This window comes from Macrobrachium rosenbergii, chromosome 10 (assembly GCF_040412425.1).
Source record: "Macrobrachium rosenbergii isolate ZJJX-2024 chromosome 10, ASM4041242v1, whole genome shotgun sequence".
Taxonomy (NCBI): domain Eukaryota; kingdom Metazoa; phylum Arthropoda; class Malacostraca; order Decapoda; family Palaemonidae; genus Macrobrachium; species Macrobrachium rosenbergii.
Window position 1 is genome coordinate 57,284,707 of NC_089750.1, and position 18,635 is coordinate 57,303,341.

Below are 18,635 nucleotides of genomic sequence, written 5' to 3' on the forward strand. Positions count from 1 at the left end.
GGTATGGGAGGAAAATGGTTCATTGCAAAATGATAGTTACCTGACAACGAGAGAGAGAGAGAGAGAGAGAGAGAGAGAGAGAGAGAGAGAGAGAGAGAGAGAGAGATAACTGGCCTAATTTTACCTTCGTAGCTGTAGGCATGAAATTTCTGAAGTTCCATCCGTTCTGCCGTGACTCTCTGGTATTTTCAAAATTTGTCAGTCTTCAGAGCTTTGCCATATAGGTATTTCAAATACCCAGTCGAGTATTTTAGTCTGCCCATTAACTATTCCTAGGTGATGAGTCATAGGGTCGACTTCAGTTACATTATCGTAACGTGAATACGTATTTCAAAAAATAATATAATTCATCTAAGCATTGTTTTAAGCCAAAGTGAATTAGTCATTTCCTCCGAAGACAAATTCAAAGCCTCGTTTAAGATATTATACAGTTTTACAGCTTTTCAAGTCTCCGTACGAAAAAGATGAAACTGCTCCCTTTACTGAAGGAGTCACCTCCAAGTTTACATTTCGCCAAAGAAAATCAGAATCTACAATTCTAACTGAAGAGACCAACAATGAATCAAAATATGACCCTAAAACCCTACAGAGAGAGTGTGTTAGCGAGTGAGTGAGACGAAATTTGACGGAGGAGTTTACTTTCAGACTCGGATGCTTTCAGTACTTAAGAAAACTTGTCTTACATATTTCTTTGAGCATGACTGTAAAACCAATGCAAATGAGCTCGAATGGGGTGCATCTGTCAATTGTAGATGAAAACTCGCTTGGATAAAATCATAAAATGCATCTAACTTGTATGTAACCTACGAAAAAGTTGATGAAAAGCATACAAGCAACATATACGGAAAACTGAAGCCTGACAATGCATTTTTGGACGAGTCAGATGGTTATAATGGGCAAACCAAATGTCTGTATTGTTATCTTTGTGGTATATTCCAGTGCATATCTACTGTATAAGACACGTATATTGTATATATTTACAGCAAATGCTTTTTGGAAGCAGCATCTATAAATAAAAGGAATCCTACTCAACTAAACAAGAATCTTACTCAATCAAGCAGGCATCAGCTAATATCAAAATGATAAAGTAGTATTTTTTTATAGGTATATTCATTATGATAGGTTGTTCAAAACCCTGACTTCTTCATCAGAGCTGAGGAAAAAATCCAATGTTCTAGTTTCCACCACATATGTCGAGCTTACTTTGACAATAACAAAATTTGAAAATCTTCCAGAGAATCAGAATGAATCAATATTAGATGCTGCAATGTTCCTCGTCGTACATGGCTGGCTTTGTTGAGATACATGTACTCCACAAGCTATTAGCATTAGGGATGGAATGCTAAATCTGAAAATTGAAAAAATCATGTATTTTTAGTTATTTTACTTCTTATAGTTTTAGTAAACTGAAGTTTAGAGCGGAATATGTGCAATATGTGGTGGCCGACTGATTTGCGGCATTGCGTGTCATGGCAGGAAGCTTGTGAGAGGGTGTGAAAGAAAGAGCAGGTAAACAAGAACTGCTAGTTTATTGATTGTTGTTGTTTTAGATTTAGCTGGCCTTGTGCCAGCACAGCCTCTTGCTCCTTGAGCAGCCCGTAATAGTTTATTGAGGCAGCAGCCCGCTTATAAAGCGGCATGCGGACGTCAGTACAAAAACGTACAAGTGACCCGAGGCCAATTATTCTCTATACAAAACAGGACGGGTACATACAGATAACGTGACAATTGACTATAGTAGATTAGACACAAAAATACTCTGACACATACACTATGTATAAGGGCAAAAAATTAATAGGTAATAAATGTACAATTACATAATGGAAAATAGGGCTGAGTACCACGACCTAGGGTCAGGTGTGAAAGCACGTAGAAAACGTAGCAGACGCGGAAGTTCAGGTCCCCCAGGATGCTGTCCATCAGTCTCTGGAAAGTCACTTACCCCTGCATTCCTCAGATGGAGAAGGCGAAGACGTAGGATCCGAAGGGCATGATGGTGGCGGTTTTGGGGATGTCTTCTGGAGTTACTGGTACCTGGAAATAAGACTTTAAAAGATCTAGTTTTGAAAATATTTTGGCCCCGTGGAAAGAGGCCGTGAGGTCTTGCATGTTTGGGAGAGGGTAGTGGTCTGGTTCTGTAGTGAGGTTGAGCTGCCTGTAGTCATCGCAGGGTCTCCAGGAGCCATCTGTTTTCTGCACCATGTGAAGGGGGGAGGCCCACGGGCTGGGGGCCTTCCTGCATATGCCCATATGCTCCATGTCAGCAAAGGCATTCTTGGCCTCCTGAAGGCCCTGAGGGGGAAGCCTCTGGAACTTTGCGTGCGTCGGGGGCCCCCTCGTCTTGATGTGATGATATATCCCATGTTTGGGGGGAGGGGCCCTGGGCACCTGACGAAGTTCGGGCCTGAACACCTCAGGGAATTCCTTCAGGAGGGAGGCGTATTGGTGGGGAGCGACGGAACAGACTGTGGGCACGCTGGGGCCCAGTGCCAGGGGCAGGGACTGGCAGGACTTGGTGTCCAGCAGGCGTTTGCGGCCGACGTCGACTGCCAGTCCGAAGTGGGCCAGGAAGTCCACACCCAGGAGTGGGGTCCTCACATCGGCGACGATGGAGACCGAAAGGAGCTTGGTGCCATAGGAGAGGATGAGGGACCCATTGGCGGCCGTCAGGGAGGCAGCCGGGTCCAACGGGCATTTGTAATCCTCTCTGGAAGGTGGGAACACTGACCGCACTGCCCCAGTGTCAATCAGCATCATCCTGCCGGAGATGGTATCGCGGACATAGAAGCCTACTGGTGCGGGGCTCCTGGGTGTTTCTGCTGCCATGGCGGCCTGTGAGGGTGGCCTCCGCCTTCCCCATTTTTTGGATGGGCAAAAAGGCAGGGGGCTTCGTAATTCCGGGCGTCTTTGCCAAACCTCCAGTGGTAGTAGCAAAGCCCCAGCCTTTCCTTATTCTGGTGATGGGGTGGCCGCCTCCTGGCGATGACGTTGATCTCCTCTGTTGTGGGGTCCTCCAGCTGGAGGCAGTTGATGGGGTGTGCTGGCGTGGATGCCCACTTCGCTGCCCTCGTAGAGTCAGTCAGCGGCTGCGCTGTTCTAATCAGGTCCTCAACCGGCAGGGTGTAGGGCTCCTCAATCTGACCACGAACCTCCGGGAGGAGCTGCCACAGGAGGATCTCCCTCGACAGGCTAACCTCCTTGTGCCTGCCGCTGCTGTCCGTCTCGGGGAGGAGGTCCTGGAGGGCGTGCCACGTCTCCAGGAGGTTCATGTCCTGCCAGGGCTTGATGGCGAGGTCGAGGGCGCGGGCAGGCCCTCTCGGAGACCGGCAGGGAGCAGGTCTCGACGACAGAGGCCTTTAATTGCTGGTAGGTGGCAGGGCTTGAGGTTGACATCACCCACGGGGCGCCCTTCCTGCATATCTCCTCCAGTAGGGCGTTGATCACGATGTCTGCCTTCAGCCCCTCAACACTGTAGAGCCATGATGCCGGGTTCTGATGGGTGAACGGCGGCAGCTTTATGGTGAGGGCGGCCCTCGGTTGGTCCGTCAGGAGGGGCATCGTGCGAGGAGTAGGTACTGGTGTGGAGGAGGCGTGGGTTTTGGCGTGGGGGATGGCATGAGTGGGGGTTGCGCGAGGGAGACATCTGTCTCTGAGAAGTTCGCAGTTATTTGTATGTGGGAGGGAATGTCCACGTCCATGCTCATTTCCGCACTCTCACTTGGAGTGTGAGTTAACACTCGCGTCAATACATGCTAGGGAGCATGCCATGTGGGTCCGCTAATGACGCTGGTGATTTGCCGACGAGGGTCGGTAACGCACGAACGCTTTGTTAGAGCACCGTAGTTAGTCCATTAGGGACGTGGGGTGGTTCATCGGGACAAGACTAAGTCACTGTTTGGGTCCATTAATGGCTCCGGGAGCCACTCCGGGGGTCACCACTGTGAGAGGGTGCGAAAGAAAGAGCAGGTATACAAGAACTGCTAGTTTATTGAGGCAATGGCCTGCTCACAAAGTGGCGTGCGGACACCAGTACAAAGACATACAAGTGACCCGAGGTCAATTATTCTCTATACAAAACATGACAGGTACATACAGATAATGTGACAATTGACAATAGTAGATTAGACACAAAAATACCCTGACACATATACTATGTATAAGGGCAAAAAATTAGTATGTAATAAATGTACAATTACATAATGAAAAATAGGGCTGAGTACCACGACCTAGGGTCAGGTGTGAAGGACCGTAGAAAACGGAAGGTTCTTAAATTGTACTTGTTCGCCGAATATTATTGTTAATTGTTTTTGACCTCAGGTCACGCTCAATGTCATTGTCTTCCGCGGTTCGGCGCCAGTCGGCCGCTATATAAACTGCCTGAATCTGTAATAAACCAGCAGTAACTTTTATCTGCTCGTTGCTTTTGCACCTCTTACAGTATCAGGGTAAATATAATGATGATCTGTGTAATCTGCGCAGAAAATAAAACAGACTATAACTACAGATTTCTAAAATCTAGTAGGATATTTTAGACAAGCGATGAAGGCAAAAATTTTTATTTTAAGGGAAGCAGTTTACATCTGGACAAGAGGGTAGCCAGTCTTCCGGGGTTAAATCAAAAGTGGGATGAAATAGCCGTTTTTGTAGTTTGAAAATTATATAACAGCGTAAACTAATGAAGGATAGAGTTGTGTGGGAATAATGATTAAGACTGAGATATCGGTTTTAATGAAAATTAGAAAAACAGGACATATGTAACTACAACAAAAGAATAAATAATAATCATCAAAATTGCTACAAGAATTAGTGATAAGGAAGACGGAATAGTAGAGCGGATAACAAGATAATTGTGCACTTGGTGATACAAGCATGCAATTTGGAACACATATTGCTAGTAGGTCACTTTTCACGAAAAAACGTTAGCCACTTGAAAATCCAAAATGGTGGCCATTTTTCAAGATGGCCGCCATTTTTAGCAGTCGATATTAGTAAAATCTTACATTCGGTATTTTTTGTTACTTCTTGAGTTGTTGTTTTAATTTAAATGTATAGAATGAATTCGTGAGTATTATATAATAGTATAAAGTGCATTATAAAACTATTTTATTGCTATATATTCCATAAATATGTATGATGAATGATACAGTACACTAAAAGATACGTACAAATAACTGAAAAATATTATTCCACTAATTAGTTTTCTTGTTTATTTAGCTATGCGTATTAATTAATTCTATGTATACCTTTATGTGATATTACAACAAATTTGCAAAAAACAACAGTAATATATATTATATATATTTGTCCATTTACATGCACATATAATTATACTTATATATATATATTTATATATATATATATATATATATATATATATATATATATATATATATATATATATATATATATACACACACACAATTCTAGTTCTGGCAGGAACATGCATAGAGAGCAGTAGAGCTCCATATATATTTGTCCATTTACATGCATATATAATTATACTTATATATACACACAATTCTAGTCCTGACAGGAACATGCACAGAGAGCAGTACAGCTCACTCCGGTGTGGTAACATTTGCATCTAACATGACAGTCACCCTTACAACCACATTTTCTCAGTTCTTGACAACTTTTAGCAATTGGTGGAAGTGTTGTCCATGTTGTTTTCCATTCTTCACCCTCTTTTGTCCAGCACCACATAGCTGGACTTAGCACATCAGTCTGACGAACTAATGCCTGATTCCATAATGTATCCTGCTTGGAAAGCTGCACCTTTTGCATGTTCAAGCAAAGCAGACTGACTTGGAGGAATTGAATCATATGCTCTCAGCTTCCTTGCAAACAAGTCTAACCTGGCATCAGTGACACTAGCACATGAACTTGATCCATCGTACATGACAACAACATACCTTTCTAAGACCTTCAGATCATTAGCATCAACTTCCTGTGGACAGTCACTGAATTTCTTGAAGACTGAGGTTACTTCATGGCAAACATGTTTGCCATGCTGACTTTTTAGCTTTTCCATGAAAAGCTGATACAACATTACATCCAGTAAATGCATGAAAAAATGGAAGCCTCTTAGCTTTGTCTTTACCAATAAAATTTACAATGTCATGAACTGGGATGTATCGAAAATGTTTTCCATGTCCATAAGCTACAAGTGCAGTGAGATTTGATAGAACAGATATTGCTATAATTAGTACATCAGTCTCTGTAGCTCTGATTATGACAGTTCTGTTTCCTTCGCAAACAGCATTCTTAGCATGGAGAAAGATCCATGTATCTGCTTCCTTTTGACTGCAAGGAGTTATGTTGACTAATGATCACATCACCTCGTTGCACAAAGCTTCTGTTTTTTTTGTCACAGTTACTGTGCTGGCTATCAGAAGTAGCTCTTACAAAGTGGATAGTGTTAACATAACCTGGTCAGCCCATCATGCAGCGAAACAGAGGTGTCCCAAATTTTACATTAGCATCACATCCTCATGCCACTGCTTTATGAACAAGTACATTCAGTTGCTGCAATAAAACATGTGATGGGCAAAATAATTGATATTGTTGCTTTCCTGAATCCAGGACAAACTCCAGTTATAGCAGCTGCTCATTATCCACTTTGTAAGAGCTACTTCTGATAGCCAGCTGTATTCTTGCTGCAGATATCTGTTGATGGAGGCTGTGTCACGTAGGGACATGTTGGGTGCTGCTGGTGGAAGTGGCTTTCTGGATATAAAAGCTGGTTTTACATTAATGTACGACTCTGGAAGATGAGGAATTTTTTTGACTTTAGTTTCACTCTGTTGTAGGTTTCTGTAGTTCTCCTGAGTTTCTGAGGTAGAGTACTGAAAAACAGATATACTGGTGCCATGGAAAGAAGAAGTGGCTGTAGTTGCTGTTGGGTTATGAGCAATATTGTCTATAGCAGAAGTTGTAAATAACCCTTTCCGCAATATTGGTGGACACACAACCCCATCTCCTACATATTGGTTTACTACTGCATCTCCAAGTTGCGATGAGATTTCTAAAACTCGGTCATATACTGTTTTCATGTAGTATATCAGTTAGTTGTCTCTTTCTAGTTTTTGCAAACAGTTTCAATGCTACATACAATGGAAATGGAGTTTCACGATTTTTGAGTGTCTATGTTTTTGCTTCTGTCATCTATCCTAGTATAACAATTATACTGAAACAGTTGTGCAATTGCAAAATCTGATCTCAGTACTTGCTGCTGAAGTTGGGACCTAATACCAGCACCATGTTCCACCATAGACACAAACTGAAGAAGACTAGAGGGAACAGACCCCTCAATATGTTCAGCACTAAATTCATTTTCAAATTTGATCTTGTGGTCAATCATCTCTTTCCTGATAATTTTGGCTGCTTTAGCAAGGCTAATGGCATCACTATAAACACATGCATCAGACAGAGCTGAACTCGCATCTTTCTTAAAGGCAATAAGCACATCTCTCCCTTAATGATGAGCCTCCAAATTGGGTATGTGAGTGAGAAGTTGATCTTTGAATCTAGTTGAATGTACATTTGGTGAATCAATTCCCAGTTGTACAAGCCTCTACTTGTAAAGGGAGGTAAGCTCAGTAAGTTTAAACACAACAGATCCGTCTGCACTATTGCTTGTTTCTGTAATATAGGTAACCAGTTCAGAAAAAGCAGTTGGATAGGCATGTTTTTTGTTTCTACTCTCAATAGTAGCCTCATATTTTTTAGCATTTATATAAGCTCTTTCCCTATTGTACAATGTTACAAGGCATAGTGGGTGATACTTTAGTTCTTGTGCTACAACATCAGGGCCACCAAGGGTTGCCAGCAGCTTGCCATCACCAAGTGTCATTGCACACTCTTTTAATCTATTATTAAGTTCTCCTGTCATTGCTTTCCTAAACTCCTCGGTTCCCAATTCTTTACTACACAAAAAACGTACAAGATCATTTGTTTTTTGTTTAGTCCTTTTCACCTTACTTTGCACTTCCTCATTACTTGTGTCGGTGCTTGATTTCCGTTTTTGAGCCCTTTTGAGCTTTGTGTTATTAAACATCAATCTGCATGTTTGGTGATACACTGCTTTGTTTTTCCTCAGAGTTTCTTCAATCCCATCGCCATCATTAAGTCTAGCTGGATTCAGAGGAATGGGAAGTTCATTTATGGCATGAAAAAGAGGAACATTTTCGGCAGTATTCCAGTAACTATCATGTTCTGTTTTATAACTTGGAGGCGACTTCAATTCCTCTTTTTTATCCTGTTGACAGAGACAGCATTTGTTCCAATCAGTTTGTTGGTCTGGATTTGTTGCAGAAGGAGATGGGCAATCTTGTTCTGATTCAGCCATCATATCTGCAATTAAAAGGACAAATCCGGTCCAAATCTAGTCATTTAATCATGTAAAAACTCTACAAATAAAGATACATCAAAATTTGCAATAACATCTAAAAAAATTGGGTAAATAGTGGATTTTTTGTGTTTCACATGTGAAAAATGGCGGCCATCTTGAAAAATAGTGGCCATCTTGGATTTTTGAGTGGCTAACGATATTTTCATACTGTGGTGGGTATTAAGGTTATTTGTGCCAAGTTTCATGCTTGTATCATCAAATGCATGATTCCATGCAAATATCACAGTTAGCCGCCCTACTAGAAGGAAAATCAGAGACTTGAAAAATATAGTATGCTTTTAGTACTTTCTCATAGCCCCCAGTTGTTAGTTAAAGTTATGAAATAAATTCAGGATGAGAAAGAAACTTCTTAATATCAGCTGTGAGATCGAATATACTTCTAACTTTTAGAGACATGGTGTGCCCCCGGCAGTGTTTGTGTTAGGTTGTTATTCATGATTCTGATCGTTGATTATAGTATGTATATGTGGTTCAAATAAAGCAGTCATATGTGGGTTTCCATTGTATATTCAAATACTTAAAGCAAAAAAGTTAGCATTACATATATCAATGTTTCGGAGGTAACTTAGTGTACCTGTAATATCATAACTCTCCGCTATTAGCACAGGTATTTTTCACAAGCAGATTTTGCTATGACGTCATTTAAGAAGCCTCGTAAAAGTCAAGCGAAACCCCTTGCAAAACAATCGTGTATGTCTTACAATATAAAAATATTATAGATTATTTTTTAATTTCAGAAGTTAAATTTAAGATTTTTAAATAATTTTATAACGAATTTATGCCATAAAATAATGTTTAAACTTTATTTTCTTCAATCTTCAATGCTCAGTTGAATCATTTCTTCTTCTTTCTCTTGCGTTTTGCTGGTAAAGTAAACACACGTTTTCCGGTTCAGCGCTGATTTCTTTTGAGAATTATCTCGACCGGAATAATTCAGGTAAGTTATAGTTGCATTAAAAGGGTATTTAGATACAGTGACTTGTGTTGGGTGTAGTAAATTATGATTAATAGTTGGAAAAATTACGAATGAAGTGCTAAAATATTCAGTCCCATTTCCTGGGCTCCACGTGTGTCTGCCCGCGTAGTTTGTGAGGAATGTCAAGCTCCCATATATTGTACTCTGAATGACTTTGCCACCCCAGTAACGTGCGCAATATACTGTGTAATTAATGGATTAAACCATGATGTAGATATCTATATCGTATGCGGTTTAGAAACACCCTCTGACAAAATTTTGCAGTGTACCATTGTTTAGCCAATTCTTTTGTATAGCGTCAAAGGCATACGATGAAAGAGACGATTCATGTGTATAACAAGCCAAAATGCCTTGGTATTGCGCAGAAATCTCACAATTCGGGTGTAGAATACATATCGCCTATGCCCTACGGTAGCACTTATAGGCTACTCTATCCTAAGGGGGGAAGCACTTCACCAGTAAACCCAGGTTAGGCAACAATCTAGCCTAGCCCTAGGCTATAGGATAACCTAGTCTAGCATTAAGTTTGAATATCTACCATCTACCTTAACTTTAGTCTGTAAAGGTTGGTTTAGTCGTATTTTGTAAACTTCTCAACCTATCCCAGGTTATCAGGCTATTTTACATTAGGCTACCTGCCATTGTAGCCTGTTGTTTTTTCATTGGTAGCCTAGCCCCTAGGATTAGCAGAATCATTAAGCTATTAAGATCCTCCCATCAAGTAGCCTGGGACTGTTTTGCATTATATATTTGCTAGGTTTCTAATAGCTGTTTTGGTCAGTTTTCAGTATGACGGGACTACTTCCAAACAGAATGCCAAGGCACAGTGCTTTAAGTGAGCTTAGGAAGGTAAGATTTGGTTAGGTCAGGACATGGAATATTATTAAAGATTAGGTTTGTTTTCATCGGGGAACCTGATCTTATCAGTCTACACTCGCGCTGCTGTTTTTGTATTTGTAGGCCTGAGCCAAGTTTAATAGTGTGTTTTTACCAGAAAAATTAGGTAGGCTATAACCTAGGCAAACTTATACTGTATAGAGTATACCATTTTTTAAAAATTGGCCTACCTACATTTGGAGCAAGTGTAGAGCAGGGGCTCAGGGCTACTGTATGCCTAGCGGGCATTTCAGAAAAAATAGCACCTAAACAGACTTACCTTTACCTAACCTAACTTTGGACTTGGTTCCTAACCTGACTGTGGAGGCTTATCCACTTGAACCCCCCAAGTAATTTGTGGCACCTTATTCTAACCTAACCTTGAATGTACTTTGTATAGGTTGTGCCAGAAAAGTTGAATGAGGGGTCACAGCTCAGGCCTACAAAGCAGTCTTGTAGGCCTAGGTTGTAATAGTGGCCAGGAAAAAATCGAATCTACCATAGGCTACATTGTAGATGCTTGGATTTGTGATTTTCGGGTAGTAAACAGAGTGAGGAGACGGATATTCAGTGTTACTTGGAGAGGGGTGCGGAACACAGCATTTTAGGGAAGGTTAGGATTTCTCACGCCAACCTGTCTCCCTACTCTTCATCCGCTCGTGAATTTTTTTTTTTTTTTTTTGTCATGACATTTGGCTAGTGGTTAAGAGGGTTTATGGACTAAATGCATAAACACTGGTCTGAATGCACGATGTATCATGGTCTGAATATCTGGTTCCAATGCACTAACTTCGTTCACATATCACCTGCTTTTTGGGGAACTATATAGGTATCTGTATTCACTTTGCAGTGAATCACTTACAGTCTGAATACAGTAAGAATTTTACAAAACCAACAAATACCTTATGCTATGAGAAGGAGATTAAAACTAACCAGTTAAAATGCATTCTTCCTTATGGTCCCAATGCACCAACTATACTCTGGGTAACTATATGTATGCACTTAGCAGGATTATTTTCTTTGATAAAGTAAATCATTTTAAAAAGTCTGAATAAAAATAGAATATTACAAAACCAAGAAACACATTATGCTTTGAGGGAGAGGTTTAAAACCTTGCTACTTTGCTAAGTAGTTACCTCTTAATTTACACTACAAGCCTAACTGTTTTTGAATTAAAATAGAATATTGCAAAACCAACAAGACACTTCAAAGCTTCTGCCAGAAAAATTCATAGCCTATAGACTAAGCTGGGGTACATAATAAATTAAAAATATTGATATCAAATGTGATAAAAAGGATGAATGATATGAAAGCTTTAATAAAGAAATAGGACTATTCCTTGAATTACCTAGTAACTACTTTTAACAAGCAAAAAACTTTGAGATTTAACCATTTTCTAGTAAGATTAAAAAAGATTTCATGATACCAGAATCAACCAGACAACAAGCACATATTTATGCCGTGTGGTGCTTTTAGGCTAGGCTAATGGTGCATTTTGTCTAGTTTCTATTAAGAGGGATTGAAAGCCTCTTGTCATGATGTATGCTACATCAGGACTGTTTTGCTACCCATATTATCTTAGATTTTAAATAAATTATTTTTTACTTGTAGCCGATGTGTAATATTGTGATGGAAAAATAGATAGGTAAGATTAAATCAGCTATTTGCTGGCATGCCTCAAATCCTAGAGCAACTTTAGTAGTTGGATAGGCTGTGGGATTGCTAACATGCTTTTGTTTTTGTTTGGAAAACAAGGACATCAAACAGGAAATTATGGTAATATACTAGGTTACTATGCCATGATATCAAATTATATAGGCTAAGTATGTGATAATTTTCTTATCAAAGACATGAGCTGTGCACAGTATTTTACTTTTGCAATCAATTTTATCCTAGCCTGGCTCTTTTAACTGTTATTGGATAAACATTTTTAAGGTCATGCTTTAGTTGCCAGAAAATTTGAAATGATAATTTTGGAACTTAGTCGGTTTTCTTGAATTTTGAGTAAGCTAAATTGTTATGATTTTTGTTTGACTGTAATATTTGTAGGTAAATTTAGGTAAAATTCATTTAAAACAAATGTATAACAACCCATAAAGTTCCATAGGGTAGTAATCAAAGGCAATCTAACTTAATGTACGTTGTAACCCATGCCTGAAAATGCAGGGAATCACTTGAATCTGATGCATATTGTTGTCCAAGTGGTCTTTGATGAAGTCTGAAGTGCAGCCTCTTTTGACTAGTCAAACCAGTCTGTGGAAGTATTTTTGTCATTTTCCCTTACAGAGAAAATGCTCTGTAGAGAAGTGAACAACCAATCTGATCACTAGGTAAAGACTGAATAAACTGGATAACTTGAAGCTGCCTTTGCTTCTGAATTTTGACAGCTCTTGCTCCCCCGAATATAGTAAAGTACAACATCTCCCTTTTCTGCTACTTTCACAGAATTAACATTATTTGTTGGCATTCTCAGTTCCTGTGAAAAGAATAGAAAAAATAATACTAGATAGTAAATAATGAAAAATTATATAACCATAAGAGAAGGAAGTTTTACTGTATATATAAATGAGGATGATGACTCAGATGATGGAAGACTTGCTTCCTAGAGAGAAAGAGAGAGAATACATCTGCAGAATAACAACAGGCGAGACTAAATCGACATTGTTTTTCTTTCATAAAATATCTATAAACCCTTCTCAGTGTTTCCCTGGGTGAAGCTGAGAGAACTTGCTTAGAAGAGGTTTCCATGATATGCAGTGTTGAGTGACATACAGTATTAACAAGACTGCCATGTGTACACAGAGATGAAAGACTTAATTAAAGGATTGTCATGACTTTAGCTTGATATGAATTTTATGTTTTTTGAACAACACAATTGAAATCCTAATCTTTTGAGCTGATTCTACCCACAAGAAAATAATTTTAGGTAGAGAGTGAAAGAGGTTGAGTTGTCATGCAGAAAATGCAATTAAAAGATTCAAAGGGTCTTTTTGTATTCAAAATATCTTTCTCACTCTAATACAGTTTTTTATAGTGTATGTTTGAAAATCTGTATGACCATTTAGATTTGTAGCTTTTATATACCTGTCTTTATAAATCTATGTCAAATCCAGCTTAATCTATAACAATAATAAAAGTAAATTTAGATAATTATATACTTTAAAATAGAACCATAATGCCAACTGTAATATAGTAATTACTTTTCACTTGTGCTTCTCTGATGAGCCCATCATTTTACATCCTCACATTATCAACAATAATTCTCACCTACAGGGTGTCCATAAAGTCATGGTGCAGTTTAAAGTTACTAGCAGCCTAGTAACTATACTTGTTAGAATTAATCTCTAAAAAAAGATAGGAAGTCTTGATGTGTCAAGTTTTTCTGTTCTGAAGTTTTATTTATTTATTTTTATATTTTCACAATTTCTGAAACTTAAAAAATTACTTCTTTTTCTGGTGGGTAAAGTAATTTAAGGAAACCATGATCAGGTAGACCATGTGTTGGTGAAGGAACTATATCATATGTAGAACAGTCCTTTGAAAGAAGTCCAAGAAAAAGTCCTAAGACGAGCATCTTTGGATATTATGCTTTCAAATCTGTTGTGCATAAGATTCTGTGGAAAAAAACTTGAAAGTGCACAGGATCCAAATTCATCAAATGTTGTTAGAAGAGGATTATCATAACGACTTACTTTCACCAGTTCAATGAAAGAATTAAGATTGATATGCATTTTTGAATAATGCTCTCTAATGAAGCAACATTCCACATTAGTGGCAAGGTCACAGGCATAACCTACCTGTATTTTGGGGAACTGAAAAGCCACGTGAATCTGTTGAACATGTGAGATTTTCAAAATTAATGTTTGGTGTGCTTTGGGAAAGAATTGAATCATTGATGATAGCTATTTAGAAATGCTAAAAAATTTTTCTTTATTCCTGAGCTTGAACAATTAGAACTTGAAAAGAATAGTTTTTCAACGTGATGCACCATGTCACTGCTTTTTGTGATGGGGATGTGTAAATTATTGTTTATTCAGTTAAGCCTCAATCTTCAGAAGACTTGAAAGCAATGATAACTGATGTGATCAAAGGTTTTACTGAAAATCAACTAGAAAATGTTTTCCAAGAACTATAGAATCATATGTCTCTTTGTATTAGTAATGATGGTGGACTTGTTGAAAATTAACAAGACGAATATGTATAGTTACGAAACTACAAGAATTGTAAATTACACCATGACTTTATGGACACCCCTGTATATACTGTATGTAAAAGGTAAAGTGCCCTCATCAGTTTGGAAATCATTATACCATGACTTTATGGACACCCCTGTATATACTCTATGTAAAAGGTAAAGTGCCCTCATCAGTTTGGAAATCATTATACCATGACTTTATGGACACCCCTGTATATACTGTATGTAAAAGGTAAAGTGCCCTCATCAGTTTGGAAATCATTATACCATGACTTTATGGACACTCCTGTATATACTGTATGTAAAAGGTAAAGTGCCCTCATCAGTTTGGAAATCATTATACCATGACTTTATGGACACCCCTGTATATACTCTATGTAAAAGGTAAAGTGCCCTCATCAATTTGGAAATCCAACTGTAGTGAATAAATTGGTGCGTGAAGAGCAAAGTCTTGTATGCTAGAATATTACTTACCTAGAAATTTAATTATTGTGATTGCCCAGAGGGCAGTGGTGTAGCTTTTTGGCCTTTTGTGCGCTTGGTCAGTTTATAGAAATGGGTCATGACTTATGGGGGTTGAAGCACTCCAGCCAGGTAAGAGCACAATAGTCCCTTATTGCTGATGTCAACACTGATCATTTCTATAAAAGCACTAAAGTTGCTGGTTTGTCTTTGTAAAAAGAAATTGTAGCATAATAACATTAAATCACTAGTCACACTTTCCTAAGGTTTTAACAAGACAACCATTTGTCGGACTGAACTTAAATAGTAAACAGTGTTGATCTCAAAACACTGGTTAAATGATTGCCAAAATGGGTCACATGGTTGCAAGGAAGAACCTGGCTCCACTGTGATTATGAGAATGAGGCACATGATACTATTCGATTTAAAAAGTGAAGCTGTTGAATGTATGCATACAGGGTAAGTTAAGAAATGTTGGCACAGACAAAAATAAAGAACTGGGCAAAGGAGTAATGTTTCAGTCATTGTGTGATGGGTAATTGTAAAACACATTACATGTGGGAAAATACAGTGACAAGGATACATTAACTTCCTAGCCCTATATAACCTTTACTGCTTAATCTGAGTCTCTCTCTCTCTCTCTCTCTCTCTCTCTCTCTCTCTCTCTCTCTCTCTCTCTCTCTCTCTCTCTCTCTCTGTGTGTGTGTGTGTGTACCCGTATTCCCAAATCAAGAGTTTTGAAGTAATTTTTGTGAAATTTCTTTTGTTAATTGGAAGACAAACAAAAATTTACCATATTTTTTATCTTTCAGAATGGCTGCCTACGCTGACAAAAGTGACATGAAGGCGGGTATGATGGATGATGGGTCACCAATCCACCGCATCCGTATCACCCTTACTTCCAGCAATGTCAAATCACTTGAAAAGGGTAAGGGTCTGCGATGAACATCAGACCAGAGCTTTATGTATCTTGTTAAAATTGTAGTGTCGATGGAGAAAGTATTGGCATTTCATCGGCCACTTGGCTGACTGTTCAGTTTTGTGGTTTATTTTTTTTACGATGCCTATATCAAAATATTTCCATTGCAACCCATGCCTACTACTAAAATCTGGGCATGGTACATGGAATATAACATGTGCTTGCTTAATATCTAATTAGGTTAAGACCTGTGGTGTAAGATTACTGTCATCAGTGAATCCTCCAACTGGTCTTTGTCCTGCTTCTGTTTTTCCATATAGTGTATCTACTTACATTAGGTAACCAGTGCTCTCCCCACTGATCCCATATTTACCATTACTGGTATTAGCAAACTCTTACTCTCCCTTAGTTACAACAGTTTGAGAACAATGTCAAATTTCCACCATTTTGATACCTCATCTTCACCAACTCCTCATTTGTTATCATGGTGATACTTATGCTGCACTATGGCCATGAACCTCCATAATTTGTTGTTACAACTTTGTCAATTTATCCCTGCTCTTTTGTAGGTGCCCATGTGCAAAAGTACACATTGTGGGCTGGATAAAATTTTGCTTCCTGATATTGTGATATCTTGATTTACTGTACTTGTATTCAGCATTCTTTCTGCTTCATAATGGCTGTGAAACTGTACTTTAAATGAACTGGTCATGTACTTTATTAGATATGATTTAAAAAAAATTTTGTTAAACATGTGGTCTCTTAGTACAGTAGTTAGTCCTGTACTCATGTTATTTCTTGTTTTTTTCACGTTTTCATTTGAATAGAATAACCTCATATATTATGGGCCTCATTTCTGTCTCTCTCATTTCTATGAAGCCTAGTGTATTACAGTACTGTATATTGATATATGATTTTTTTTTATGTAATTTCTTCATACGATAGCTGAACTCTTATTGTAGGTTTCAGTTTTGCTGCCTGTTTAGCTTCCTTGTGTACAGTATATCCATTGTACACTTGCAAAAGCTGCTAAGCTCATTTACTTGTTTTAACAGTTTTCAGATCTTAATACTGTGTTCCCATTTATACAGGTGTTGATTAATTATATGGATTGGATTTCTGCTGTATTTGCCTTAATATTTCACTCTGTTTTCAGTGTGCTCTGACCTTGTCCGAGAAGCCAAAGTAAAGCAGCTGAAAGTCAAAGGCCCCGTCCGCATGCCCACCAAGACACTCCGCATCACCACCCGTAAGACACCTTGTGGTGAAGGTTCAAAGACCTGGGATCGTTTCCAGATGAGAATCCACAAGAGAGTTATTGACTTGCACTCTCCATCTGAAGTGGTCAAACAGATCACCAGCATTAGCATTGAACCTGATGTAGATGTCGAAGTTACCATTGCAGAGTAAATTGTCAGCTGAACATCAATAAAGGCTGTCAGAGTACAAACCAGGGGTTTTAATGTGGATCTTCCCAAGAGTTGTCATCTGTATTAACAGCTTGGTTAAGGAAATTTTTTTCTCCAGTGGCTGTATCTAGTATATGGAATATTGCGTTACATTATTTGGCTGCCATCATTATATACTTTTAACAATTAAATTATATACCCCCCCTTGACAGTTTAAAAACCATGTCACTTGGAAATGAACAAGAGTACATAAAATGTTGAAGACGATCAGTTATATTTTACATTTTCAATGCAAATCATTAAAGACAGAAATCCCAGTTGTGTTGAGAATTTAAGAGAATCATTGCAAGAATGAAAAATAGTTAAAAAGTCAAATCCTAAAATGGGCAGAAGACAAGACTATTACAGCAATGTTCCTTGAAATTGCACAAGAGGGTGCTTACACCATATGCATCCCTTCAGCCTATGGTTGCACCACGTTTTGTCGTTTGCCTCCCTTCTTCCAACTTTGTCTAACATTTACTTCTTACTCCAGGTGGATCTCATTTCACCTTAGATCCTTGTGCAATAAGTTTTGCTGTCTGGATTTATCATGCTGTCCAACCATTCCTAATGCTTTTCTCTATAATTAATCTCTCAGTTTTCATGATTTCTTCATTCATGATAATGGGTAGAATACTACGGCTGAGGAGGTAATTTGTAGTTGAAACATTGTTAATGTCATATGACTAAAGGAAACCTGTTGAATGTTCTTGAATTATAATGTAAAGTTTGGATTGCAAAGCAGTAGTACAAAATATGTACATCAGAAGAGTAAAGTGGAGTACTAAGTCAAGTCGTTGGTAATGTTTATAGTGCAAGGAAACTGGAAGTGGGCTGGAAGAACAAGCATACTACAAAAAATAGGCTGAGCATACCAGGTGTAGGAAAGGTTTAGCTTTGCATTCCCTGAAGGCCATTCATACATCCACTAAGAAATTGCGCACGACTAGGCAGGGCAATATATTGAACGTAGGCATGGCTGGCACCCATAGGAGTATTTTTCAGTTTAGATGAGAGATGGGTTCCTGAGTGTAACTTCTCAAACTAATCGAACAACGGAATAATTTAATCGACGTTCAAGAAAAATAAGCCACCTGAAGTATTCTGCAATGATAGTGATGGGTCTGAATTTTTATCATATAAACATTCCTACATTCAAGTATTGTGTGACAAAGTTCCCCACTGATTGGCTAGACCCTATTCACTTCCCATTACTAAAGGGTTTTCGCACCATCGCTTTTGCCCCTAGTTGCAACACGAGTCATTTACATCACCTCCATTCCTGCTTATCTTGTGATACAACCTCAACTAGGACATCTTATTCCAGCTTTGCCCTTTTCTCAGTT

The 18,635-nt window shown here is 38.7% G+C and overlaps 2 protein-coding genes across 2 annotated transcripts; one reads left to right on the forward strand and one right to left on the reverse strand.

Annotated features, from left to right (window-relative positions):
• Nucleotides 1–1,953: 1,953 nt before the first annotated feature.
• Nucleotides 1,954–2,757, reverse strand: LOC136842345 (uncharacterized). Its single transcript, XM_067109602.1, has 2 exons — nucleotides 2,200–2,757; nucleotides 1,954–2,034 (listed from the first exon to the last, which is right to left on the reverse strand). Exons 1-2 carry the CDS (start codon nucleotides 2,755–2,757, stop codon nucleotides 1,954–1,956), a joined length of 639 nt encoding a protein of 212 aa, XP_066965703.1.
• A 6,476-nt stretch (nucleotides 2,758–9,233) lies between these two features.
• Nucleotides 9,234–17,288, forward strand: RpS20 (ribosomal protein S20). The gene is made up of 3 exons (XM_067110270.1): nucleotides 9,234–9,347; nucleotides 15,732–15,847; nucleotides 16,995–17,288. Exons 2-3 carry the CDS (start codon nucleotides 15,733–15,735, stop codon nucleotides 17,246–17,248), a joined length of 369 nt encoding a protein of 122 aa, XP_066966371.1. The 5' UTR covers nucleotides 9,234–9,347; nucleotide 15,732; the 3' UTR covers nucleotides 17,249–17,288.
• The last annotated feature ends 1,347 nt before the right edge of the window (nucleotides 17,289–18,635 follow it).

Coding starts and splice junctions, on each gene's coding strand:
- RpS20 (XM_067110270.1), top strand. CDS start 15,733: ATGGCTGCCTACGCTGACAAAAGTGACATGAAGGCGGGTATGATGGAT. Junction 15,848..16,994: donor TGTCAAATCACTTGAAAAGG/GTAAGGGTCTGC, acceptor CTCTGTTTTCAG/TGTGCTCTGACCTTGTCCGA.
- LOC136842345 (XM_067109602.1), bottom strand. CDS start 2,757: ATGATGCTGATTGACACTGGGGCAGTGCGGTCAGTGTTCCCACCTTCC. Junction 2,035..2,199: donor GGGCCTCCCCCCTTCACATG/GTGCAGAAAACA, acceptor TCTTATTTCCAG/GTACCAGTAACTCCAGAAGA.